At 53.6% G+C, this 25458-nt stretch overlaps 2 protein-coding genes across 14 annotated transcripts; both read right to left on the bottom strand.

Annotated features, from left to right (window-relative positions):
* Positions 1–2268: 2268 nt before the first annotated feature.
* Positions 2269–12180, bottom strand: RUSC1 (RUN and SH3 domain containing 1). 5 transcript variants are annotated; one of them, XM_050752738.1, is made up of 11 exons: positions 12104–12180; positions 9958–11452; positions 9276–9686; positions 8137–8235; positions 7900–7976; positions 7599–7773; positions 7417–7522; positions 7178–7224; positions 5940–6492; positions 4801–4926; positions 2269–2978 (listed from the first exon to the last, which is right to left on the bottom strand). In XM_050752738.1, the coding sequence occupies exons 2-11, from the start codon at positions 11321–11323 to the stop codon at positions 2810–2812; spliced, it is 3129 nt and encodes a 1042-aa protein (XP_050608695.1). In that variant the 5' UTR covers positions 11324–11452; positions 12104–12180; the 3' UTR covers positions 2269–2809. The 5 variants fall into 5 exon arrangements, with proteins under 5 accessions (XP_050608695.1, XP_050608685.1, XP_050608706.1 ...); XM_050752728.1 differs by having other exon boundaries at positions 9958–11409; XM_050752749.1 differs by lacking the exon at positions 9276–9686 and having other exon boundaries at positions 9958–11409.
* A 263-nt stretch (positions 12181–12443) lies between these two features.
* Positions 12444–25125, bottom strand: FDPS (farnesyl diphosphate synthase). 9 transcript variants are annotated; one of them, XM_050754630.1, is made up of 11 exons: positions 24940–25087; positions 23949–24161; positions 23708–23870; positions 20609–20749; positions 15086–15166; positions 14818–14940; positions 14355–14443; positions 14190–14262; positions 13432–13509; positions 13192–13326; positions 12444–12700 (listed from the first exon to the last, which is right to left on the bottom strand). In XM_050754630.1, the coding sequence occupies exons 2-11, from the start codon at positions 24122–24124 to the stop codon at positions 12500–12502; spliced, it is 1260 nt and encodes a 419-aa protein (XP_050610587.1). In that variant the 5' UTR covers positions 24125–24161; positions 24940–25087; the 3' UTR covers positions 12444–12499. The 9 variants fall into 9 exon arrangements, with proteins under 9 accessions (XP_050610587.1, XP_050610647.1, XP_050610619.1 ...); XM_050754690.1 differs by lacking the exon at positions 23949–24161 and having other exon boundaries at positions 23708–23849; positions 24940–25125; XM_050754662.1 differs by lacking the exon at positions 23949–24161 and having other exon boundaries at positions 20600–20749; positions 23708–23849; positions 24829–25097.
* Positions 25126–25458: the final 333 nt, after the last annotated feature.

Below are 25458 nucleotides of genomic sequence, written 5' to 3'. Positions count from 1 at the left end.
CTGTGTGTTAGACCATTTCTATCATAAGCAGTTTTCATATATTTATTAATCCTCACAAAAGCACTCTGTGGTGGGTACCAAATCCCAATTTTATGAGGAAATTGAAGCAAAAGACAATTTAGGTAACTTGCCCAAGATCACATAGTTAATCTTCATAATAACCCTCTGAAGTTATTCCCATTTTCTAAGAGTGAAAACTGAAGCTCAGGAAGGTTAAGTAACTTGCCAAAGGTCACCCAGTAACTAGGGTTGGAGCCAGAACTCCAAAGTCTGTGTACTCCTCCACAAATAGAAAAGTGTCGTAAGTAGACAAAGTGACGCTACTCATTAAGGAAGATAAACTCATTCCTGCAGATAACTGAAAAGCCTACCAAAACTTTGTCCCAGACATAAGTTAAACATTTAGGCTGGGAGTTCAGCTAGAATACAGTTGCTCAGAAGTAGCAAGACAGCTTACTCCAACAGTTCAATCTCTACTCCTACAAGGACTTGAGGTTCAAGACTAGATCAGAGGGCCCTACTGTTACATAATGGTTTCTTCATGACTGCAAAAACAATATGTTACTGTTACATTTTTTTAAGATTATCTTTAATTTTTTCTTTCTTTTTTTTTTTTTTTTTTTTTTGAGACAGAGTTTTGCCCTTATTGCCCAGGCTGGAGTGCAATGGCGCGATCTCAGCTCACCACCACCTCTGCCTCCCAGGTTCAAGCAATTCTCCTGCCTCGGCCCCCCCAGATAGCTGGGATTACAGGCATGTGCCACTGTGCCCGGCTAATTTTGTATTTTTCGTAGAGATGGGGTTTCTCCATGTCGATCAGGCTGGTCTCAAACTCCTGACCTCAGGTGATCCATCCACCTCAGCCTCCCAAAGTGCTGCGATTACGGGCATGAGGCACCGCGCCCAGACGCTTTTCTTTAATTTTTGACCTTTGGATCTATTGCGGTTGTTCTATTCTAGATCATATATATATATATATATTTTTTTTTTTTTTTCTTTTTTCTTTTTTTTGAGAGAGATGCCCTTTCTCTGTCTTACAGGCTGGAGTGGAGTGGAGTGCTACGGTGCAATCAAAACTCACTGCAGCCTTGAACTCCTAGGCTCAAGTGATCCTCCCACCTCAGCTTCCCAAAGTAGCTGGGACTACAGGTGCATGCCACCACTCCCAGGTTTTTTTTAATAGACTGTCTTGCTATACTGCCTGACCGCAAGCAATCCTCCCACATCAGCCTCCCAAAGTGCTGGGATTACAGACATGAGCCACCACACCTGGCCTCTCTTTTTACTTGGAACTTTTTGTTGTTGTTGTCAGGTGCCTGGGTTACTTGGAATTATATCATCAGAGTGATAGATACTAAGTAGAAAAAATGGTGACATTTCTTTTTTTTTTTTTTTTTTTTTTTTTGAGATAGAGTGCAGTGGCGCGATCTCGGCTTACTGCAAGCTCTGCCTCCTGGTTCACACCATTCTCCTGCCTCAGCCTCCCATGTAGCTGGAACTACAGGCGCCTGCCACCATGCCCCGCTAATTTTTTTGTATTTTTAGTAGAGATGGGGTTTCACTGTGTTAGCCAGGATGGTCTTTATCTCCTGACCTCGTCATCTGCCCACCTTGGCTTCCCAAAGTGCTGGGATTATAGGTGTGAGCACCGCGCCCGGCTAGTAGAACAAATGGTGACATTTCTTACAACTCTTTGTTGTTGTTTTGAAACAGGTTCTCACTTTGTCACCCAGGCTGGAATGCAGTGGCACAATCTCGGCTCACTGCAGCTTCGACCTCCACAGCTCAAAGGATCCTCCTGCCTCAGCCCTCCAACTAGCTGGGACCACAGGCATGTGTCACCACACCTGGCTAATTTTTTGTAGAGACGGGGTTTTGCCATGTTGCCAAGGCTGGGTTCGAACTCCTGAGCTCAAGTGATCTGTTTGCCTCAGCCTCCCAAAGTGCTGGGATTACAGGTGTGAGCCACTGTGCCCGGTGCAAATCTTTAATCCTTCCCTTCACCTCAGATATGAAGTACAATTTCAAGGGCTAAGTCCTCTCCTCCCCCATATTTATGCAAGCTACTATCCTGTTAGTCTAGCTAAACAGAGAAAGTCATACAGTAGAGAAGCACTTGTGAGATTCAGGAACCAGTGAGGGACTACTTCTCTATTCTTCAGGGAGCATTAAGAACGAAAAGAAACATCTGCCTTATGCCTCCCATAGGAGGTCCTTTTTCTCCTCCCCCATAGCCTATGTCCTGAAACCCACAGTGAAAGACACACATTCAACTCCCATACTTTATTGGGACAAAGGAGGAAGGATGCAAATCATCACCACAGGCCCACCCACCAGGGGTGTCCAGGCTTCAGCACCTAGTACAGCATGAGTACATTATCAATACAGACAACGTGGGAGGGGTGGAGTGAGGAAGATTCCATACACAGGAAGGAGACTAGAGGTCCTTCTAGGCTTGGGGGCTGAGGCATGTATTGTACTGGCACAGTCCACTTATGGATGAAGAAGGAGGTCTAGATTTCCATTTTGCAGATAGATAGGAAGGAAGACATTCCCTTATACAGATGGGAAAAAGGAAAGGAAGATTTCCTGGAGGGCAATTCCCTTTTTATATATTTGGAAGAAGAGCAGATTTCACCTTACAGGTGGGTATAGGAGGGAAGAAGGAAAGTTTATTTTAAACATTAGCAGAAATGTGGGAAGAAATGTCATTTTGCAGACAGGGAAAATGCTTCTGGGATGGTGTTCACTGGCCATTCCATTCCCAGGTGACAGGAAGGAGACACATACACAGGAAAGGGTCCCAGGGCTACAGAACAAGGGAGGTATACCCCACAGGCACCAGACCCTCCACGCCATCCCGCCCACAGCGGAGCCAGTCCTCATCCACTGTGGTAATGACACGCAGCACTTCCCCACGCCGGAAGCTCAACTGGTCAGGTCTTGCAGCGGTATGATCACAGAGAGCCCGAACTGCCCTGAGGGGAGCCAGAGGAAGATACTGGGATGAAGTGAGGTAGGGGTGCCCAGCTGTCTCCAGGTGTCACCTCCAGAGTGCCCTTGTTGGTTTGGCTCAGTGAACATTGACTGGGCTCTGGAAGGGACTTGAGAACCAATCATCAACATGGTGGTTCTATCTGGGGCCCCAGCCTTCTGAGTGCCAAACCCACTCTAGCTGCTTATTTGACACTATTTGCACTTCTCTCTGATGCTTCAAATTCAACATAGGCAAACGAAATGACTCACCCTCAAAACCAGTCCCTCCTCATGTCGCCTACAGTGGTAGACAGCACCACTTTCTACCCACACTTGCTCCTGGTAAAAACCTGGGCATCTCACTCCATACATCCAATCCATCACCAAAACCTGTTTGGTGTTTGGATCTCCTACTACTCCATCTACTCTTTTTATTTATTTATTTATTTTTTGAGACAGAGTCTCTCTCTGTTCCCCAGGCTGGAGTGCAGTGCTGTGATCTCGGCAGCCTCCACCTCCTGGGTTCAAGCAATTCTCCTGCCTCAGCCTCCAGAGTAGCTGGGACTACAGGTGCCCACCACCACCACGCCTGGCTAATTTTTGTATTTTTAGTAAAGACAGGGTTTCGCCATGTTGTCCAGGCTGGTCTTGAATTCCTGACTTCAGGTGATCCACCGCGCCCAGCCGCCAAATGCTTTTATAAAATGTTTAGTGACCAGGTATGGTGGCTCCCACCTGTAATCCCAGCACTTTGGGAGGCCGAAGTAGGCAGATCACTTGAGGCCAGGAGTTTAAGACCAGCCTGCACAACACGGCGAAACCCTGTCTCTACTAAAGTTACAAAACTTAGCCAGGCATGGTGGCAGGCGCTACTCTGGAGGCTGAGGCAAGAGAATCCCTTGAGCCCAGGAGGCGAGGTTGCAGTGAGCCAAAACCGTGTCACTACACTCCAGCCTGGACGAGAGTGAGACTCTTGTCTCAAAAAAAAAAAATTATGTTTAGTCTCTATAACTATAAAAAAGGTATTGCATCGTATCCTCTTTTTATAGAAAGAATCCTGGCCGGGCACAGTGGCTCACGCCTCTAATCCCAGTACTTTGGGAGGCTGAGGCGGGCGGATCTCCTGAGGTCAGGAGTTCTAGACCAGCCTGGGCAACACGGTGAAACCCTGTCTCTACTAAAAATGCAAAAATTGGCCAGGCACAGTGGCTCATGCCTGTAATCCTAGCACTTTGGGAGGCCAAGGCAGGTGGATCACAAGGTCAGGAGATCGAGACCATTCTGGCCAACATGGTGAAACCCCCTTCTCTACTAAAAATACAAAAATTAGCTGGGCGTGGCGGCACGGGCCTGTAATCCCAGCTACTCAGGAGGCTTAGCAGAAGAATCGCTTGAACCCAAGAGGCAGAGATTGCAGTGAGCCCAGATCGCCCCACTGTACTCCAGCTTGGCAACAGAGCTAGACTCCGTCTCAAAAATAAAAAACACAAAGCTGGGTGTGGTGGCGGGCACCTGTAGTCCCAGCTACTCGGTAGGCTGAGACAGGCGAACCCAGGATGGGGAGGTTGCAGTGAGCCGAGATCATGCCCCTGCACTCCAGCCTAAGCGACAGAGCAAGACTCTGTCTCCAAAAAAAAAAAAAAAAAAAAAAAAAAAATCCAAGGCTCAGACAAATGAGTGACACATCGATAATAAATAGAAAAGCTGCAATGCACACTAAGCATGGTCTTATTTTAAAGCCCAGGTTTTTTTACACTACCTCCCATCCATGCTGTGATAGCATACATGGTTACACACTAGTGCATCCTCCCCAGTCCTCCTTACCTATGGGTTTGCACCATGCTGGGTGCTGAGGCCTCAAGCTCCTGAGGAGAAGGTGTCTCAGGAGGTGCCCCCCGCTTCACAAGAGCCAACACACTCACTGTCGGGGGCAGCCAGCTAGATGGTCTCCTAAAAGAAGGGACATAGGGTCACAGCTCAACCCACCTCCAGAAAACCCAAAGAACCCTGGGGTTTGGAGGGAGGGAGAGGCTAAGGGGCCTCACTGTGGTTCAAAAGAGGTCAGGGGTTAGTCACTGCTGAGGGCAGAGTGTTAATTATTAGATACAGGCATTTTCAGGTTGATGAGGGAGATGACAACAAAAGTCCACAACACCACAAATCACAAGGAACCTATGGACCCAGCAGGGTCTAGAGAGGCTCAGAACGAAAGGGCCACTAGAGAACATCTCAAGCCATTAAAGAGCCACCAGTTATTGAGGCCTGGAGCAGGGATTCGCAATTTTGTTTGTTTGGAGAGGAGACAGGGTCTCGCTTTGTCACCCAGGCTGGAATGCAGCAGTGTGATTACAGCTCACTGCAGCCTCGACCTCCTAGGCTCAAGCTGTCCTCCCACCTCAGCCTCCTAGAGCAGCTGGGACTACCACCAGGTGTGTGCCACCATGCCCAGCTAATTTTTGTATTTTTCTATAGGGACAGGGTTTCACCATGTTGCCCAGGCTGTTTTTCATTTTTCTAAAGGACCAGATAGTAAATACAGTTGACCCTTGAACAAAGCAGGTTTGAAATGCGCAAGCTCACCTATATGCAGGTTTTTTCCAACTGAACAGAAAATACTGTATTCTCAGGATATAATACCCACATATACTGAGGGCTGTCTTTTCCTATACATCAACATAGGACTTGAGTATGTCATATTTTAGTGTATGTGAGGGTCCTAGAACCAATTCCCCACATGTACCTGGGGATAACTATATTTTCGGACCTAGGACCAAGAGGGAAAATTGAGATCATTATATAGGCACTTAATATAACCATTAAAATGTAACCATTTTTAGCTCATGGCTGTAGAAAAACAGACTGCCAACCTCTGCCCTAAAGGATCATCACTATAGAGTTTCAAATGAGGCCACTGGGAGATCTGAGAGTCAGAAGGTCATAGAAAGGACAAGGTACCCCATTACCTGGACTTTAGGGCTCCACTCTCATTTTCTGTGGGGCCCCCAGGCACTCCAAATAGTCTTCCCAACCAGAGGCCCCTGCCTGGTGCCATTTCATCTGTGGGCAGGGGTCTCTCCTGTGCACCTTCTTCAGCTGCAGTCCCATGATGCCCCGGTGCCCATCGGGAAAGAGGAAAGCCCTCAGTACCCCCAGAGGCATAGACCCGGGAGGCCTGGGTCAGCTGCTCCCACCAGCTCCCTGGTGTGGGAAGGTTTGGAGAGTCTGAGGGGTCTGGAGCAGCTTCCTTGGAAGTCCCCCGAAGGCTCTGGGCCAGCCGGCCCCCCAGGTGCAGCATGGCTTGCATAGTCTGCTGCAGAGCCGGAGGCGGGCCTGGAGGGGCAGGCGCCTGAGGTGGGCCCAGGGGCAGGTGGTGGTGGTGCTCAAAGAGCAGGTCCAGGTGGAAGGTGAGCACCGACAAAGGCTGCAGCAGGAGCAGCAGCTCTGTGGACAGGGAGGGACAGCCACCATGGGCCAGGGAGAAGAATCCTGTTGGCAGGTACAGGAGGGAGAGCAGGCCTGGAAAAGAGCAGGCCAACATCAGCTTCTGCCCTGGACCTAGTCCCAGAGGACCCCCCAGAGCAGCCCACCAGTCAGCACACATCCTCCCAGGCCTCACTCTGCTGGGCACTGAGGCAGAGAGGAGGAAGGGTGTGGTGAGCTATAGGTCTGACATCCCTGCCTGCGTGGAACCTCGCCCAAATAGGAAGACACACACAGCAAGTGGTGACAAGTAACTGAGTGACAGTGCAAAGGCTACAGAGGAGGAGGACAGGAGAGCCATAGAAGCACATACAAAATGGTGTGGGGGTTGGCCTAGTCTGAGGGTAGAGGTAAGGCCTCACTGGGGAAGGACTCAAAGGATGAATGACAGTTCATGAGGAAGCAGGAGGGGCAGGAGATAGAGGAACAACATAAGCAGGGCCTTGGAGCAGGAAGGGCCAGGCGGGAAGACTGTTGGCAAGACCAGGGAAAGCCCTGGCCTCCAAGGCAGGGGAAGAGGGCAGAGGCCAGACAGCCAAGGCTTTGGGTCTTTCATCCTATGGGCGATGGGCCTCCTTAGAAAGTTTTAATTAGAAGAGTAATAAGATCGGAGATCTGGATTAATGGCATTCTGGCACCAGTGGGAACCAGCAGGAGAGAACCCTTTCCTTCCCATCCTCCCAGCCCATCAGCCCCATCCTCTCCCATCTGAACCTCTGACCTGCATCTTCCTGGAGACTGGAAAACCACAGCTCCAACTGCTTGGTGCTGGGGGAGAAAAGAGGGAATGGAAGTTCAGGGAGGTAGAGGACTCCAGTCCTCTCTGGGTGGAGGATGGGAGATGAGATTGGAAGGAGGGGGGGCCTTCTCTGGGGACATGAGGTACTACTACTGTGTCCCACCCATGATGCTCTTGCAGTCCCAGGTCGTGGGAAGGGCACTGGGAAGAAGGCAACTCACTTGAGAAGGCCCAGGATAAAGGCATGGAAGCGGCTACGGCTGCTGCTCAGCGGGGCTAGACGGCTGACCTGGCTATACAGGGTTCCAAGGGAGCGGGTGCTGGAGCCTGAGAACGTGGGGTGCAGTCAGCCAAGCCCGGCCCAGCCCTGCGCACTGCCGGGTCCCACGCCCTCCTGGCTCACCTGGCTTCACCGACGCCTCCACCACGCTCCAGGGGCTGCTCCTGCGCTGCCCGGTGATGAGGTCCTTCCGGAAAGGCTTCAGCCCATCCGCCACCAGGGCGTGGAGGGCCGGGCAGAGGGTGGTCAGCACCAGGTGCCCCACATCCGGGCTCAGCCGGCTATCACCCAACTGGGCCTGGAGGCGGCGCGATGCGGATGGGTCCAGAGATCCCTCCAGCCACCACCCGCCAACCGTTCCCGCACCCACCGCGGAGCTCCATTACTCTCCTCATCCCAACACCCTCCCTCCAGCCACCTTCACCTTCTGCACCAAGTTCCGGGCGGCCCCGAAATGCGAGATGATTTTATCCACGGAGGCGCTGACGGCTATCAGGAGACCTGGGAGGGGAGGGAAAGGGAAGACGCTAGGAGGCCGCGCCCCTACCCAGGCTTGCCCGAGGGGCGTGGAGAGACTGCCTTTGGACAGCCTGAGAGAGCAGGGCCGGGGGCGAGGGGCAGTTCATTTGGAAGCGCGGGGTCGGGAGTCAGGGTGCCCTACCTTTCTTCTGCTCCTGCAGCTGACCAGTCCCACTCTGGGCTTCTGCCATCCACAGCCGCTGGGCTCCGGAGACACCGGCAAAGGACCACGAACTACGGACTGGCGTAAGGGAAGAAGGGCGCGGTGACACTTACCAAGGGTTATTCCGAGGACTCCGGGCTTCCACACAAGTTGTCTCCGGCGGGTCTCCCCGAAGGGTCTTGGGGAGAAGAGGCGCAGGGCCGCCTGGAGCACGGGGTAGCTCGACCCGAGCCCCGGAGTGAAATCCCGCACACTTCCCGGCACTCGCTGTCCCCCAGCCCCATCCCGGTTCCCGGTGCCCTCCCTCAGGGCACAGCCCCCACCTCCAGGATCCCGGAAATCCGGGAGCGAGACGGCAGCGCTCACCTCCCGCCTGCCCCGCTAGGGCCTGTAGGGCGGGAGAGGACAGGGCGCCGGGAGGGAGGTGCAGCCCTGCGCACCGCCCCGGGGCCCAGTCCAGCCTGCGGAGCCCCGGGGAGCACGTGGGCGGCGTGGACCAATGGAAAGACAGACAGAGGGGAAAGGGAGGAGACGGAGGGAGGCGAGACCCGAGGATTGGGAGGCTGGAAGGCGCCGGAAAGGGGAAACCCGGGTCGCGCAGCAGTCTCTAGGTGGAGGGTGCCCTCTTCATCCCGCATGGGACTGGACTCGCGGAGAGGGCGTGGCCAGAACTTCTAGTGCCAATGAGCTCCCGGGAGCTTCACCCTCCACCCCTCCCGAGCAAGGTGGGGGGACAGGCCCGAGATGCACAGGCCAAGGAATTCCACGGAGGGTGTGACCCAAAGTCCCTAACAACAGACTCGCTGGGACCCCCTAGGCTTGGCATGGAGGCTGGGTAAACCCGTGTCCATTATGCCCAGGCGGGTCTGGAGGGAGAGGGGACCGGGCCACGGAGCAGGAAAGGCAACAACTTCCCCTCTCCAGCACTAGGAACGGGGCCAGATTCCCCAAAACCGACGAACTTGCTTGGAGTCCGCCGAAACTGAAGGGCGGGACCAAGCTGGGCAACCCCAGAAAAAAAGCGAAAATGGGGCCGGGCGATAGTGGGAGGGGCCTTGGAGCGGGCGGGGCGGCCCGCCTGAGGCGTGGCCCGCGGGGCTTGCCCGGGTCCGTCTTACGTAGCCTGGGCGGAGGCGATGGGCTCCTGGTCCAGCGAGGGGCCTTCGGCGGACGAGGTTGCGGTGGCAGCGGGGGGGCGGGTACCTGGCGGGGTGGGGGAGCCGCGGCGGGGAAGGTGCTACTTCTGGGAAAGAGCGGGGACAGCAGCAGTGCCAGCTCGGGGCTGGCCAGGCAGGGCAAGGCTCCCCGAGTCGGAGGCGAATAGGCTCCCACTGGGGACAGGCGGACGGGCAGCAGCTGCTCCTCTGGGGGGCTCGGCGCCCCCAGCAGCCGCAGCCCGGCGCCAGGCCACCCGGCCAGAGGAGCCAGGAGCAGAGACCCAGCTGCGCCTGCGCCCCCACCCTCCAACAGGGGGCGCCCGTCGGCCGAGAACCGGAAAACCAGGGGCCGAGGGAGCAGGAGGGGACCGGCTGCAGGCGGGATTGGCGGGGCCAGGCGCAGAGGGAAGGAGGGCAGCGGGATGGGCAGCCAGGCAAGGAGGGGCGGGAAGAAGAGGGAGCAAAGAGTTAGTCCCGTAACCCAATGACCCACCCAGTTTCCCTTTCCCGGAGCGCTCCCTGGTAGAAGGGGCGGGGAGGATGGGTGACACAGAATGGAGGGAAGACAGGGGGCCGGGTTGGAAGCCTAGGAGGCGTGAGCGGCCGAAGCCCAGCCCTCCTCCCGCTTCTTGCGACCTCTTACCCTCCAGGCCGGCCTGCGCGCCCGGCTCTCCCGGCTCCTTCGCGGCTGGGGCCTCCTCGCCAGCCGCTGGGCTGACAGCCCGGCCCTCCTCGGACTGCCCCTCCGCTATGGGCTGCAGTCCAGGTCGGTTCTTCTTCCTTCGGGGAGGGACAGGCGGGGGTGGGGGCCGGGGCGGGACCAAAGCCCAGCCAGCTGGGGGGTCTCGAGGCGGGACTGGCGGGGGTGGGGCCCGGCTTCGGGACCGGAGTTCCTTGAAGGTGGTGACTTCCCGAGGAGGTGCCGAGGAGCCGCCCAGCGACCCCGAGGGGGGCAGCTCGGTGTCGGGCGAGAAGACTATGAGCCAGTCACTGCGATCTTTCTTGGCCTGCGGGACGAGGGGCAGCCCTGGGCCCCGCTTGCGCTTCTGGGCCAGCTCGTGGAAGGACGTGATTGTCCGGTGGGGCACCGGCTCCTCGCTGACGTCACTTCTCCATCCTCCATCAATTTTCCCTGCATCTGTTTTCGAGCCAGAATCAGTTATTCTTGTGTTGGTTTTCCAACCAGAGTCGAATTTTTCAGGTTCATTTTTCCAGCTAGAGTTAACATTCCCGTTGTTTTTCCAACCAGTGTTACTGTTTTCCGTGGTTTTCCATTCAGCTTTAGTTTTCTCTGTGTCAATTTTCCAAATTGGGTTAATCTTCCAACTGGGCTCCGTTTTCCCAGCGTCGATTTTCCCATCATCCGCCTCTAAGAGCTCAGAGGTAGGGAGATCCTGCTCCGCGCTCTCATCCTCTTCCTCCAAGCCTGGGGAAGGGAGGTCCTGGCAGGTGGTCAGGGCGTTGCAGTTCGAGTCCAGGCCAGGATCGGGTGAAGAAGAAGCTCCGGAGCAGGAATCAGGAGAGCAGCAGAAGCTGTCCGGTGAGCAGGTGCCAGGGCCTGCTGAAGCCAGTGGGGAACCCTGCTCCAGGGGGATGATACTGGGCTGAGGGTGGGCATCCTCATCACCAGGGAGGTCCCGCAAGTAGACTGAGACGGGGGACTCATCGGGGCTAAGATCTGAGCAGGAGCTGAGCGAGGAAGAGCAGCCTGGGTCTGAGGGAGAGGCAGCCCCCTCTTCCTCCTGTGATGGGTCCTGCCGGTTTTCTAGGCCCGGACCGTGCTCCTGGCAGCACCGGCAGGGCACAGCTGGGCTGTTGGAATTGGCGTCCACCAGGGTGCCACTGCAGGGGCCCCTGCTCTCCTTGCCCCCAGTGTCTCCTGGGGGAGGGGATGTGCTCAAGGGCCCTTCCCGTAGCTCAGGACGGCGGGACAAGTGCAGGCCCAGGGAGACGTGCTGGAGATGGATGTGATTGAGGTTGCAGAGTAAAGCTCTCTGAGGAGACAGCATGGTGCCAGCGGCGATGGGATGGCTTCTAGAGAACCAGGAGGGTAGGGTCTCTCACATCCACCTACCTGGCAACCACAGGTGCAGACCTAGAAGACAGGGGTGGCGAAGCCCAGCCAGTGAGGACAGGAGCTGCGGGAAGGACACTGAGGTGACTGACGGCAGCAGCAGGCCTGAAGGCTCTGGCTGCTTTGGAAGATATTTCAATGAGATGCAAATCGCAATCGACTGGCCATTAGTTTCCACTGCAGTGTTTGCAGGTGGAGTCGAATGTAACCCTCCGGGAATGGAGCCGGGAGGGTCAGAGAACGCGGCTGCGCTCTGGATTTCCGAAGAGGGGCGGGGGCCCGGAAGAGGTCCGGGCCCAGAATGGACCTCCGGGTCCCTGCTGCCGCAATCTGGCCCTGCCCTCCTGCCTACCCCTTACTCCCACAGGAAGGGACCCAGGGAGACCCACCCAGATGCCCTGAAAGGAGGCGGGGGATGGGGGTGGGTCGATATGCAGAGTTTGCCTGGTGAATGCAGGAAAGGGGTGGGAGCTGGAGAGGAAAAGGATGGAGCAGCCGTCAGCTCGTCAACTCCACATCTGCTGGCTGCCTCCGCCGGGCTCCAGCCTGCGCCCTCGCCCCTCAGAACAGCGGTATGTCCATTCTCTCCGCATTCGTCTCCATCGTTCAGTCACCACCGCACCCCTTCTCTATTCATTTCTCCTGCTCCCTTGTCCTGCCCCGCCCCTCATGCCCTGGTCCATCGGTCTACACCCATGGGCCAAGCCCTCCTCACCAGGGTCCTCCTGGAACCGCTCCGGCCTTGGGCTTGTCCTCGGCTCCCACGGTCCCCGCCCGGCGGGGCACAGAGCGGGAGGGGAGGGGCACTAGCACAACCCACTCTGCGCAGCGCATCTGCACCCCTTCGCGCATGGGCGTGGCGTAGCTCAGACCCGCCCCCAGCGCTTAGCGTCTTGTGTCACCCACCTAGCGGGTTTGACGTATCCCAAGCTTTTAGCCCTGATGCCAAGGCCCCTGGGTCCCGCTTCTGTGCAGCGAGTCCTCCCAGCACCCCACCCCGCACATTCTGGAAAGAGCCAGACTCTGGCTGCGCCGAGCAAGAACAGAACCACAAAAAGGTTACACAATTATTTATTGAGAGCCTCCTCTCCCCACCCTTGCAATCTCTAGGTCACTTTTTCCGCTTGTAGATTTTGCGCGCAAGCCCCAGAAAGATGGCTGGGGGCAGGGGCGCTGCGTACTGTTCAATGAGAGCCATAATGTGGCTGTAACTGTCCTCCTCATATTGCAAGAACACAGCCTGCAGATCCAGCTCCTCATATAGTGCCTTCACCCGGGCCACTTTCTCAGCCTCCTTCTGCCCGTAATTTTCCTAAAAGGGGTTGGAAGACAGGAAAACGGGCTTGGCCTTCCCCAGAGCCTCCAGGACCCCTCCACTCCCCTCATTCTCATATTTCAGAACATCTCCAAAGCCACCCACTCCTTTCCTCCCTCCAATTTTCAAGTGTTTCTAGGTAGCTAGGATCCCAAGCTTCCCTTCCCTATCCCAAATATTCCCTACATATTGCCTCAGACCAGGTGTCCTCTACTCCAGGGTTTCTCAGCCTTGGCACTATTGAAATTTGGGGCCAGATAATCCTGTCTGGGGGAGCTGTTCTGTGTGCTACATGTTTGGCAACATCTTTGGCTCCTGCCAGCTAGATGTCTGTACCACATGCACACACACAGAGTTGTGATGACAATGACAAAAAATGTCTGCTGACATTGCCAAATGTCCCCTCGGGAGAAAAACTGCCTCCAATTGAGAACCACTACTCTATCCCTTTCCACCAGCTCGGGGACCCACCACCCTCTCTCAGGCACCTTCAGGATCTGGTACTGTTCCGGAGTGGCCCGTTGCAGACACTGAACCACCAGCCAGCTGCATTTGTTGTCCTGGATGTCAGTGCCAACTTTGCCGGTCACACTGGGGTCCCCAAAGAGGTCAAGGTAGTCATCCTGGGCGGGAAGGGGGAGGGCAGCAAAGGAGGAAGGATGAGGTTCCTAGGCAGAGGAGGAGTGAAGCTGGTGCCTGTTCTCTGCTACTGCCTCCTGCCTTCCTACCTGAATCTGAAAGAACTCTCCCATCTCCAGCAGGATCTTCTTGGCATTGGCATGCTCCTTCTCACCATCAATTCCTGCCTACAGGGAAAGGTGGGTTAATAAGCCAAACCCCAGAGGTGCCTGCATCTTCCTGGCTGCTTCCTCCCATGGGGTCTTGCCCTACTGCAGCCCCAAATCTCTCTTCTCTCTTCAGATATCTTGGCTTCCCTGACCTAGACAGTCCTGATTGATGGTTCAACCTCAATCCCACTTATTTTTGGCTAGGACTTTCAGGGAGTCATAAAAGAGATGAATCCATTCTAGAGGTGCACAGCCTGTCTTCCCTCACAAATGTCAGTCCCCGAGTCATTCTGATCCATCTTCCTAATATTTTTGCCACCTCCAACTTCTTTCAAGATGAAAAGGAAATGTAGAGAAGCAAGGTCAGGGTAGACAGTTAATCCCACTGACTGCCCTTAATCCATTCTTTTCCCTCTCAACCTGGTTGATCTCCTCCACACTCCTATCCATACTCAGATGCAGGATATACTGTTCCCCTATTAAGTGCTAAGCACTTTCATATCCCTTGCTTTGCTTAATCTTTACAGTCCTGTGAAGTAGGAATTTTATCCTCAGTTGAGGAAGAGACTCAGCGAGACTGACTTGCTCAAGGTCACACAGCCTTTCACCAGGGGTAGCAGTGTTCACGTTTTCTGCTCTATGCCTTCCTGTCCAAAAGCCCCCATTAGCAGAGGAGAGGGGTGAGGAGGCTCACTCACCATGTACATGGCTGCAGCTATAGGAAGGTAGAAGGAGTAGAAAGCTGTCTTGTACTTGACAATAGATTTATACCTGAGTAGGGGGAGAAGAGAAACTCCTCAGGAGGGCAACGCACATCCTGAGCCCTACCTCGCTGTCCAGACATGGTTCGCACTGTCACTCACCTCTTTTCAGTGAATCTGCCAAGATCCACATTGCCCTGGGGGGCTGTGATGAGGTCCAGGGTCTGCCCAATCTCAGTCTGATAGGAACTCTAAGGAAGACAAAGACGGCCCATGAGCCAGGCTTTCTCAAGATATACGAAACCCTGGTATCCTGAGCCCAACATCCCATACCAGCTGACAACTGGGCAGAATCAGAAAGGCAACAGAAGGGGAGAAAGCCCCGAAACTCAAGGCCTATATTCATATACACAGTCCTTTATCACCCTTTCTTCCAATTACACAGGGACAGAGAAGCCCCTTCTTGCCACTACCACCACCCCGCTTCCCAACTCCCTTCCTCGCTTTCTTTCCCTTCCAGGCACCCTGCAATCCTGTACCCTGAAACCAGCCAGATGAGCATGTCCTATAAAGGCCAAGGCTACCATGGGCACCCTCTGGGCATCGGGCCCTGTCTGCAGCATACCTGCAGGAAGAGCTCGATCAGGTTCAGGTAATAGGGCTGCTCCCGGCAATAGAGCTTCAGCAGGCGGTAGATACATGCTTCCAGGAGGATAGCATCATTGATGGCATCCAAACCCACACCCGGCTATCATGACAGAGAAAAACAAGCAATCAATCTCTAGTCTCGGTTCATACTAAGAGCCATCATCCCAACACCTCAACCAGGCCGCACATACCACCTCCCTGTGGCCTGTCCCCATACCCACTGCTACTTTCCTGCCCACCATTACCTTCTGATACCAGCAGATCTGTCCACGGCGGGTGAGGGATGAATCCATGATGTCATCTGTCACCAGGAAGAAAGCTTGCAGCTAGGAAGAGTGGAATAAGACCTGCAGGGCTCATTACTATTCATTCCTTCTATCAGCAACAGAGCTGCTACTTTATATCTACATCTGTATATAGTTTTGCTTTTTTTTTTGGTGGGGGACAGAGTATCACCATTATCCAGTGCAGTGGTGCAATCACGGCTCACTGTAGCCTCTACCTCCCAGGCTCAAGTGATCCTCCCACTTCAGCTTCCTGAGTACCTGAGACCACAGGCACACACCACATGCCTGACTTTTTTTTTTTTTTCCAATTTATTTTTTGTAGAGACAGGGTCCTACTATGTTGCTCAGGCTGGTTTTGAACTCCTGGGTTCAAATGATCCTCCTGCCTCAGCCTCTCAAAGTACTGGGATTACAGGCATGAGGCACCACACCCAGCCACAGCTGCTGCTTTTGATAGTCCCTATGAGCTGGGAAAGTCAGGGTGGGGAGGCAGAAGGCTTCTATGCTATGGAGACTTGGAAAGTGACATAACCTGTTTGGCTCAGACTCCTCGCCTATAAAATGGAACTAAAACCCTCTTGTTTTAGGTAAGAAACTAGAACAGATCTTTGACATCTCTAATGAGCCCTAGATTAGGCCTGGTATCAGGGAGATTAGGAAACACCTTCATGCCGGGCACGGTGGCTCAAGCCTGTAATCCCAGCACTTTGGGAGGCTGAGACGGGCGGATCACAAGGTCAGGAGATCGAGACCATCCTGGCTAACACGGTGAAACCCCGTCTCTACTAAAAAATACAAAAAACTAGCCGGGCGAGGTGGCGGGCGCCTGTGGTCCCAGCTACTCCGGAGGCTGAGGCAGGAGAATGGCGTAAACCCGGGAGGCGGAGCTTGCAGTGAGCTGAGATCCGGCCACTGCACTCCAGCCTGGGCGACAGAGCCAGACTCAGTCTCAAAAAAAAAAAAAAAAAAAAGGAAACACCTTCATATACCGTACTCTATTCTTGCCAAACACCTCAATGAATGCTTAAAGTAAGATTTATTCGTGTGATTGACTTTCCATTACTTCCTAAATAAAAGAAGGCTATTCCCACATTGCCCCCAGCACTGTGTTTGAACACCCCAGTGACTAGGAACACAGCCTTACCTAAAGGAGCTCCTTAGCAGTACAGGTTAATCAGGTGGAACTGAAATCTGACTTTGACCTATGAGTCTCAGACATCTTTAAACATTTTTAAACATTAATTTTAACTAACGGCTTACTCTTCTGAGTGCCCATCTGAAGGTACCTGAACGTGTCGGGTTTCCCACTAGACCATGAACTCCTTGGAAGCAGGGACAGTAACTTCTCCCTCTTAGCATTTGCAGAGCCTAGCACAGCACTAGGCCTGGAGTGAGAGTCTCCTAAACACTTGTCTGACAAAGAAATTAAAGAATAAAACACTCTAACATTCCCTGTGATACTTCCTGCAGTCAGTCATACTATATGTTTTGGTTCCTTAAATAGCTTTTCTTTTCTTTTTTTTTTTTTTGAGATAGAGTCTCACTCTGTCGCCCAGGCTGGAGTGCAGTGGCGCCACGTGGGCTCACTGCAAGCTCCTCCTCCCAGATTCAAGTGATTTTCCTGCCTCAGCCTCCCAAGTACTGGGACTACAGGCGCCCGCCACCACCAACTGCTAGCCTGGCTAATTTTTGTATTTTCATTCAGTAGAGATGGGGTTTTGCCACGTTGGCCAGGTTGGTCTTGAACTCCTGACCTCAAGTGATCTGCCTCCCAAAGTTCTGGGATCACAGGCATGAGCCACCGTGCCTGGTCTAATTTTGTATTTTTAGTAGAGATGGGGTTCCTCTATGTTGGTCAGGCTGGTCTCAAACTCCCGACCTCAGGTGATCCACCTACCTCAGCCTCCCAAAGTGCTGGGATTACAGGCATGAGCCACTACACTTGGCCTAGAAGACATGGTTTTTAAGACTTCATCCCATCCTAATCCTGTGTGCTGTAGTCGATCCACATTGCAAAGGAAGCATGCAACACCGCCTGCCAGAACCCAGCATGGGCCATGGGGAAAGGACCGTTGCAACAACCACTGCTACTGTCATAGGCAGAGTCCTCAGGGAAGGAGGTATCCATCTGCACCTTTACCTCTGACCTAACCCCAGAAGAGTAGTGTGGAGGTCCTGAGCTTTCCACATCAAAGGCACATGTTTAATTGACTCTGTGTTTATTTGGAGTAGCATGGTTTCCCTGAAGCCACCCATTCACGGCCTCTCCCAAGGGTGACTGCAAGGACAATCTCATTTTGGCCACCACCACTCAACCATGATGGTCTCCAAGAGAATTAATTCCATGGCCTCCCCACATTTCCTCTGCCTCCTAGCACTGATTCTTAACCCCACCAGCACTTTCTATTTATTAGGGAAAATTAAAAAAAAAAAAACCCAGGCCAGGCACAGTGGCTCACACCCATTATCCCAGTACTTTGGGAGGCCGAGGCAGGCAGATCACTTGAGCCCAGGAGTTCAAGACTACCCTGGCCAACAAAGTGAGACTCCATCTCTACAAAAAAAACTATTAAAAAAGCCGGGCATGGTGGCGGGCGCCTGCAGTCTCAGCTACTTGAGAGGCTGAGGTGGAAGGATGGCTTCAGCCCAGGAGGTCATGGCTACAGTACGCCATGACTGTAGCACTGCACTCCAACCTGGGCAACAGAGTGAGACTCTGTCTCTAAAAAAAAAATTTAGGGCCGGGCGCGGTGGCTTAAGCCTGTAATCCCAGCACTTTGGGAGGCCAAGACGGGCGGATCACAAGGTCAGGAGATCAAGACCATCCTGGCTAACATGGCGAAACCCTGTCTCTACTAAAAAAAAATACAAAAAACTAGCCGGGCGAGGTGGCGGGTGTCTGTGGTCCCAGCTACTCGGGAGGCTGAGGCAGCAGAATGGCGTAAACCCAGGAGGCAGAGCTTGCAGTGAGCTGAGATCCGGCCACTGCACTCCAGCCTGGGCGACAGAGCGAGACTCCGTCTCAAAAAAAAAAAAAAAAAAAAAAAAAATTTAGACCAGGCGCGGTGGCTCACACCTGTAATCCCAACACTTTAGGAGGCCGAGATGGGCGGATCACTTGATGCCACAAGTTCAAGACCAGCCTCAGCAACATGGCGAAACCTAGTCTCTATTAAAAAAAAAAAAAAAAAAAAAAAATTAGCCAGGTAGAGGCTCGCTCCTGTAGTCTCAGCTACTTGGGATGTTGAGGTGGCTTTTGCTCCGGAGGCAGAGATTCCAGTGAGCCAAGATCATGCCACTGCACTCCAGCCTGGGTAACAAAGTGAGACTCTGAATAAAAAAAAAAAAATTAAAAATTTTTAAAAACGCCGGGTGCGGTGGCTCGCACTTGTAATCCCAGCACTTTGGAAGGCCGAGGCAGGTGGATCACGAAGTCAGGAGATCGAGACCATCCTCGCTAACACGGTGAAACCCCATCTCTACTAAAAAAATACAAAAAAATTAGCCAGGCACGGTGGCGGGCACATGTAGTCCCAGCTACTCGGGAGGCTGAGGCAGGAGAATGGCGGGAACCCGGGAGGCAGAGCCTGCAGTGAGCTGAGTTTGCGCCACTGCACTCCAGCCCGGGAAACAGAGCGACACTCCGTCTTAGAAAAAAAAATTTTTTTTAAACTTACAGGTGAACCTAGGGTGCTGCCAGGGTTAAGAACTGATTCTAGGCCAGGCACAGTGGCTCACACCTGTAACACCTGTAATCCCAGCACTTCGGGAGGGCAAGGCAGATGGTCAGGAGTTCCAGACCAGCCTGACCAATATAGTGAAATCCCGTCTCTACTACAAATACAAAAATTAGCCAGGCGTGGTGGCAGGCGTCTGTAATCCCAGCTACTTAGGAGACTGAGGCAGGAGAATTGCTTGAACCTGGGAGGCGGAGGTTGCAGTGAGCCGAGATGGTGCCACTGCACTCCAGCCTAGGCAACAGAGCGAGATTCCGTCTCAAAAAAATAACGAACTGATTCTACCAGTCAACCACTGGCCCCTCGAGGTCTTGCTTCCCTTGGCCCCCATAGCTTGGCTCCTCTGCTCTGCCCTCATCCTCCTTCCCTTCCGCCCTTGCCTGTCATCTCCATATTTTGAATCCCTCAGCCCCTCAGCATCCCTGTCATCTTGGGGCCTCTCCCTGGATGCCATGGGCCTATTACCTCCTTAGAAGCAAATCTCGATTCCCCAGACCCATCTATCTCCCTGATAAGTTCCAGACTGGAATTTCCACCGCCGACAGGACAGGCAGATCCGCCTGCTCCACCCATACCAAGAACATACCCGCGCTGACTGTGCTCAGCACGTCTTCCCTTGAGCCAGCTGCTCCTCTCAGGCCAGGAACTCAGCATCATCATCACTCACCAAGTTCTGTATGCTCTTCCCTTTTGGGCTCACTGCCACCCTCCTCGGGCATGGCACCCCTCCCAGAACCCAGTCCCCCACCACTAATGAAAGCTTTAGGCCATGCCAGCAAATAGACACCTTCAAGACCAAGATGAACTGGTATAGAAGACAAGGGGATGTGGAGATTGGAGCAAACCAGAGAAAGCACACAGGAGAACACATGCCATCTTGGGGAAGTTACATCCACTCAGCTTCAGCCAATTGTTGCTATGCGGAAACATGGACCTAAATCTCACAATTTCCCAAGCCATGCTAGAAATCTAGGTTTTAGTATGAAATCTCTTTGTTAAATTTAGGAGACTTAATTGTAAAACATTTTCAAAAAACTATCAGTGAGTTGCCAGTTTTCAATCTCTGCTTCTGAATAGCTGTTGGAAGACGTCTGTCACTTTTTCTTTTTTTTTTGAGACGGAGTTTCGCTGTTGTTGCCCAGGTTGGAGTGCAATGGTGCAATCTCAGCTCACCGCAACCTCCGCCTCCCAGGTTCAAGCGATTCTCCTGCCTCAGTCTCCCAAATAGCTAGGATTACAGGCATGCGCCACCATATCTGGCTAACTTTGTATTTTTAGTAGAGATGGGGTTTCTCCATGTTGGTCAGGCTGGTCTCAAACTCCGGAACTCAGGTGATCCGCCCCCCTCGGCCTCCCAAAGTGCTGGGATTTCCGGAACTCAGGTGATCCGCCCCACTGGGCCTTCCAAAGTGCTGGGATTGCAGGCGTGAGCCACCATGCCCAGCCTCCTCTGTCACTTTTATGGCCATCCTCTGCTCAAAGAGCTGACACCTCCCTGCCCAGTCTCAAGGCCCCAGTCCACACTGTCTACAACTATCTACAGCCATCTTCATACCTAATGCCAAAAGAGGCTCCTCACATTAGTTAACCCTTGGAGTGATTCACTCTAAATTTGGCCGTAGAACACTAGAGACAAAGAAACACAAACACAACCCAGAAATAAGTTTCAGGCTCATCCCTCCCTTTCCCACCCAAGTCACCACCACTGCAGGAAGCTTCCACTCCCTTCCCCTACCCCTCTCACCAGTTCCACACACCAGCCCACAGTCCAGGCCCGCTGGAGACTATCAGCATCCTGTTTCCTTGGCTCCACCAGCTCCCGGAACGCTACTACCACTGTCAAACCCCGGTGATACTTGCCTCCAATGGCATTGTACTCCAGGACCTGGAGGGCAAGGGAAGAGGGACAGGGTATCAGGGTACATACAGAAGCTACTGTGAGTTTTCTCCTTGCTCTCTCCCATTTCCAACCACCCCCTAACTTTATCCTCCCCAACTCCTCTTCAAGGAGTCTCTGGAATTGCTACTGTCTTTACTCCTTTTCCAAATTTCTGGAGCAAAGCTAGAAGAGGTCCCAGTGCCCAGGTACGTTCTTTCTGCATGGTCTATCCTAGTAAATGTATTTATTTATTTTTTATTTATTTATTTTTTTTTTTGAGATGAAGTCTCACTCTGTTGCCTAGGCTGGAGTGCACTGGCACGATCTTGGCTCACTGCAACCTCCGTCTCCCGGGTTCATGCAATTCTCCTGCCTCAGCCTCTCGAGTAGCTGGGATTACAGGTGCCCACCACCATGCCCATCTAGTTTTTGTATTTTTAGTAGAGACAGGGTTTCACCATGTTGGCCAGGCTTGTTTCGAACTACTGACCTCAAGTCATCTACCCGCCTCGGCCTCCCAATAAATTTAAAACCTCCATAGTGCAGATTAAATGCTGCTCCCAAGCCCAAACAGGGCTTGAACCCATGGAAAACTCAGTACACGCTATAGGGATAACTGGCTTGTTCAGTTCCCTCCCCAGGTTCCTTCCCCATCCCCACCTCTCCTAGACTTCCCCTTCCCAACCCATCCCTATTTTTCCAACCACCTCTGCCTACCCAGAGTTCAACCCTCCTGCAAATGAAAAGCCTCCTTCACTCTATTAAGACAAAGCCTCGCCGGGCGCGGTGGCTGAAGCCTGTAATCCCAGCACTTTGGGAGGCCGAGACGGGCGGATCACGAGGTCAGGAGATCGAGACCATCCTGGCTAACACGGTGAAACCCCGTCTCTACTAAAAAATACAAAAAACTAGCTGGGCGAGGTGGCGGGCGCCTGTAGTCCCAGCTACTCCGGAGGCTGAGGCAGGAGAATGGCGTAAGCCCGGGAGGCGGAGCTTGCAGTGAGCTGAGATCCGGCCACTGCACTCCAGCCTGGAAGGCAGAGCAAGACTCCGTTTAAAAAAAAAAAGACGGCCGGGCGCGGTGGCTCAAGCCTGTAATCCCAGCACTTTGGGAGGCCGAGACGGGCGGATCACGAGGTCAGGAGATCGAGACCATCCTGGCTAATATGGTGAAACCCCGTCTCTACTAAAAAATACAAAAAACTAGCCGGGCGAGGTGGTGGGCGCCTGTAGTCCCAGCTACTCGGGAGGCTGAGGCAGGAGAATGGCGTAAACCCGGGAGGTGGAGCTTGCAGTGAGCTGAGATCCGGCCACTGCACTCCAGCCTGGGCGACAAAGCGAGACTCCGTCTCAAAAAAAAAAAAAAAGACAAACCCTCTCCAAAGTCAGCCAAAAGACAGCTTACAGGGGACCCAAGCTGTGGGATCCATCTCCCACTCCTCCAGTGGTGTCCCCTCTTGCGTCTCACTTTACCTTCTGCTGCCCTGCTTTCAATCAGACCTAACTAACAGGGAAGACTTCACCTCGCTATGTCCCTCAGGCTGGAGTGTAGTGGCGCAATCGCGGCTCACTGCATCCTCTGCCTCCCAGGTTCAAGCGATTCTCCTGTCTCACCCTCCCGAGTAGCTGGGACTACATGCGCGCGCCAGTACGCCTGGCTAATTTTTGTGTTTTTAGTAGAGACAGGGTTTCACCATGTTGACCAGGCTGGTCTCGAACTCCTGACCTCATGATCCCCCCCGGGCCTCAGCCTCCCAAAGTCCTGAGATTACAGGCATAAGCCACCATGCTGGGCCAAGACTCTCTTTTAATCCCCATCCCAGTATAGGCAAAGCCCCCCTTTCCCTTGATTCCCCTCAGATATATGAGATAGACAGCATTTATAAGAAGAATTTTAGTAGATACTCCAGAATCAACAGGAAAAAAATTGGCAAGTATCACAGCAATAGTTCATGTCCTAGAATAAGGGTTTCTTTTTTTTTTTTTTTTTTTTGAGACGGAGTCTCGCTCTGTCACCCAGGCTGGAGTGCAGTGGCCGGATCTCAGCTCACTGCAAGCTCCGCCCCCCGGGTTCACGCCATTCTCCTGCCTCAGCCTCCCGAGTAGCTGGGACTATAGGCGCCCGCCACCTCGCCCGGCTAGTTTTTTGTATTTTTTAGTAGAGACGGGGTTTCACCGTGTTAGCCAGGATGGTCTCGATCTCCTGACCTCGTGATCCACCCATCTCGGCCTCCCAAAGTGCTGGGATTACAGGCGTGAGCCACCGCGCCCGGCCAAGGGGTTTCTAATGATACAACTTTCTCAGGCCCCAGGGAGATAGGACAATATCAGACTGTCTTCCTCCCAGGTCTCTGCCAAGGTATCAGCTTCTGATTTCAGGACACAAAATCTAAGACTTGCCAGGTTCAAGGCCTCCACCCCTATGCAAAGCAGTTTGGATGACCCACCTTCCATCAGAGCCAAAAGTCAGGTTTACGGACTGAGTAAGTATACTTGCCCAGGCCCCAACCTCTCCAGAGCAGACTCGAGTCCCTCAGGTAAATGCTTTCTCGGCCAGGCGCGGTGGCTTACGCCTGTGATCCTAGCACTTTGGGATCAAAGGCCGAGGTGGGTGGATCGCCTGAGGTCAGGAGTTCAAGACCAGCCTGACCAACACGGTGAAACCCCATCTCTACTAAAAATACAAAAATTTGCTGGGCACGGTGGCGTCCGCCTATAATCCCAGCCAGTCAGAAGGCTGAGGCAGGAGAATCGCTTGAACCTGGGAGGTGGAGGTTGCAGTAAGCCGAGATCGCACCATTGCACTCCAGCCTGGGTGACAGAGCAAGGCTCTGTCTCGGGGAGAGAAAAAAAAAAAAGCTTTCTCTCACATCTGTCAAAAGTCCCTCGTAAGCCACAGGTGAATCCCACATATACAGAGCAACCGAACCAAAGGCTCACTCCCCCAAGTCATGAATCCGTCACCTCCTTGAGCCGGGCAATAGCATCTCCTGTCTCTGGGTGCCCCATCTCATCCTCAGTCAGCACCCTAACGATCTGGGAGAAGTGCTGAACAAAATCTTGCTTTTCTTGGGCATAAACATCTGATTTCTGGTCTCCGTTCATTCTGAGGGAGGAGCAAAGGGCTCTGAGTAGAAGGAAAAACAAGTCAGAAACCTGATCAGCTGCTCCCCTCCCCAAGGCCCCTCACCCCAACCACACTCACCGAGGTTCCTCTGTCCACGCTTGGCACCAGCAGCGGGCACTGTGCCAGGCCAGGACTGGGTACCCGTGCACCAGGGAGGGCCGCCGTAGGGAACCCAGCCACCTCTCCCGGGGTGCCCAGTAGGGGGCTGGCAGCAGGAAGACCCCCACAGATCTCAACCAGCGGGACAGGGGCATCCTGGGAGTGGCATAGGGAGGGGGCGCCAAGCACTCCCTGCAGGAGCAAGCACCAAAGGCAGAGGCATGGTGGCAGCTACCCAGATAACTCCCATCCCAGCCTAAGCCCAGAGTGCCCCTCCCTCTTGTGGAATGTGCTTGGGGACAATAACAAGAAGGATATGCAGGAAACAAAAAGTATGGCTGGGTGACGGAGACCCAACAAATCGCCACTTATAATAAACAGGCTAGAACTCAGTGCCTTCAAGACGGCGTGCACAAGGCTGGGTAAGGAGGTGGTACAGAGTACAGGATTAGGGGCTGAAAGGACCCTTAAGTCATCCTATTTTACACAAGCCAAACTGAGGCTCTAGGAGGTAGGAAGATAGTAGAGGCAGAGCCAAATCTAGAACCCAGGTCTCCCCTGGGCAATGGAGAGGGGTGCCCAGGGTCTGAGTTACGCCCCAAGGAGGGGAGAAGCACTGGGGCGAGAACCCATGGGTGCTGCGTCCATATTGTCCGGGGTGCTGGAACCGCGCGTCCCAAGCCTCACAGGAATCGCTAGGACTGAGCAGACAGGCTCGCAGCAACTCTGGACGGGACAGAAGGGCTCGCAGCAAAGGAGTTAACCGGGGTCCGGGCATATTGGCGGTTCCAGAAAAACACAAGGGCAGAGTTTGGAAGTCTCCGCACCCCCAGAAGACCAGCCAGTCTAGCCCACCGACCTTCAAAACGGACGCAACAGGCTGGCCTTCTGATGCCTCACAGTATCGTTACAGAAGTAAGGCCCGGTATCGGCCCCCTTCCTCCAAGGCCCAGCACACATACTCTCTCACCTGTTCCCAGATGCCGATTCCTGCTCCGTTCCGCTCGTTGGCGGGTACTCCTGAAAGCAGAAGCTGCTCAGTGCTCGGCTCTCTGGGTTGAGTAGTTCCCGCTCTCCCCAGGCTATGGGCGGAAACGTATAATTAGACTACAACTCCCAGAGTGCCCGCGGGAGGGACCGATAACGCGATCCTGCGTGGCCTGGCTGGGCGGAGACGAGCCACGCTGATTGGCTGCTGGCCCTCGTGTGAGCATGGCGCACGGTGACGGACGACCAATGGAAGGGCTGAAGCCTAGAGGTCTAGGCTGGAGGCATCAGTGCTGGAAGCGAGCCAGGCTGGGAACGCCCCCGCTGTGGCTCTGGCTGCCTCTTACTCAACTTTAGTTTTCGTTGTCATCCTGGGCAGCTGATTGGCACGTTAGTAAAACGCAACACAACTAGCTTTCTCACTTATTAGTTCTCTAACTTTAGGCAAATCATTTAACATCTCTGATCCTCAGTGAACTTCCTTGAGACTAGCTTACCTCAT

Source organism: Macaca thibetana, chromosome 1 (assembly GCF_024542745.1).
Source record: "Macaca thibetana thibetana isolate TM-01 chromosome 1, ASM2454274v1, whole genome shotgun sequence".
NCBI classification, from domain to species: domain Eukaryota; kingdom Metazoa; phylum Chordata; class Mammalia; order Primates; family Cercopithecidae; genus Macaca; species Macaca thibetana.
The sequence above is the reverse complement of the archived record's forward strand: the minus strand, read 5'-3'. Positions and strand labels throughout refer to the sequence as shown.

Bases quoted from the DNA above. Each gene is read 5' to 3' on its own strand.
- RUSC1 (XM_050752738.1), bottom strand. From the start codon at position 11,323: ATGCTGTCTCCTCAGAGAGCTTTACTCTGCAACCTCAATCACATCCAT. The intron at 8,236-9,275 runs GTAAGACGGACC...CCCTTACGCCAG, and splicing joins ATCGCCTCCGCCCAGGCTAC to TCCGTAGTTCGTGGTCCTTT. The intron at 7,774-7,899 runs GTGAAGGTGGCT...CGCCGCCTCCAG, and splicing joins CCCGGAACTTGGTGCAGAAG to GCCCAGTTGGGTGATAGCCG.
- FDPS (XM_050754630.1), bottom strand. From the start codon at position 24,124: ATGCCCCTGTCCCGCTGGTTGAGATCTGTGGGGGTCTTCCTGCTGCCA. The intron at 15,167-20,608 runs GTGAGAGGGGTA...CACTCTTCCTAG, and splicing joins TGGGCTGGTGTGTGGAACTG to CTGCAAGCTTTCTTCCTGGT. The intron at 14,263-14,354 runs GTGAGTGACAGT...CCCCCTACTCAG, and splicing joins GGCAGATTCACTGAAAAGAG to GTATAAATCTATTGTCAAGT.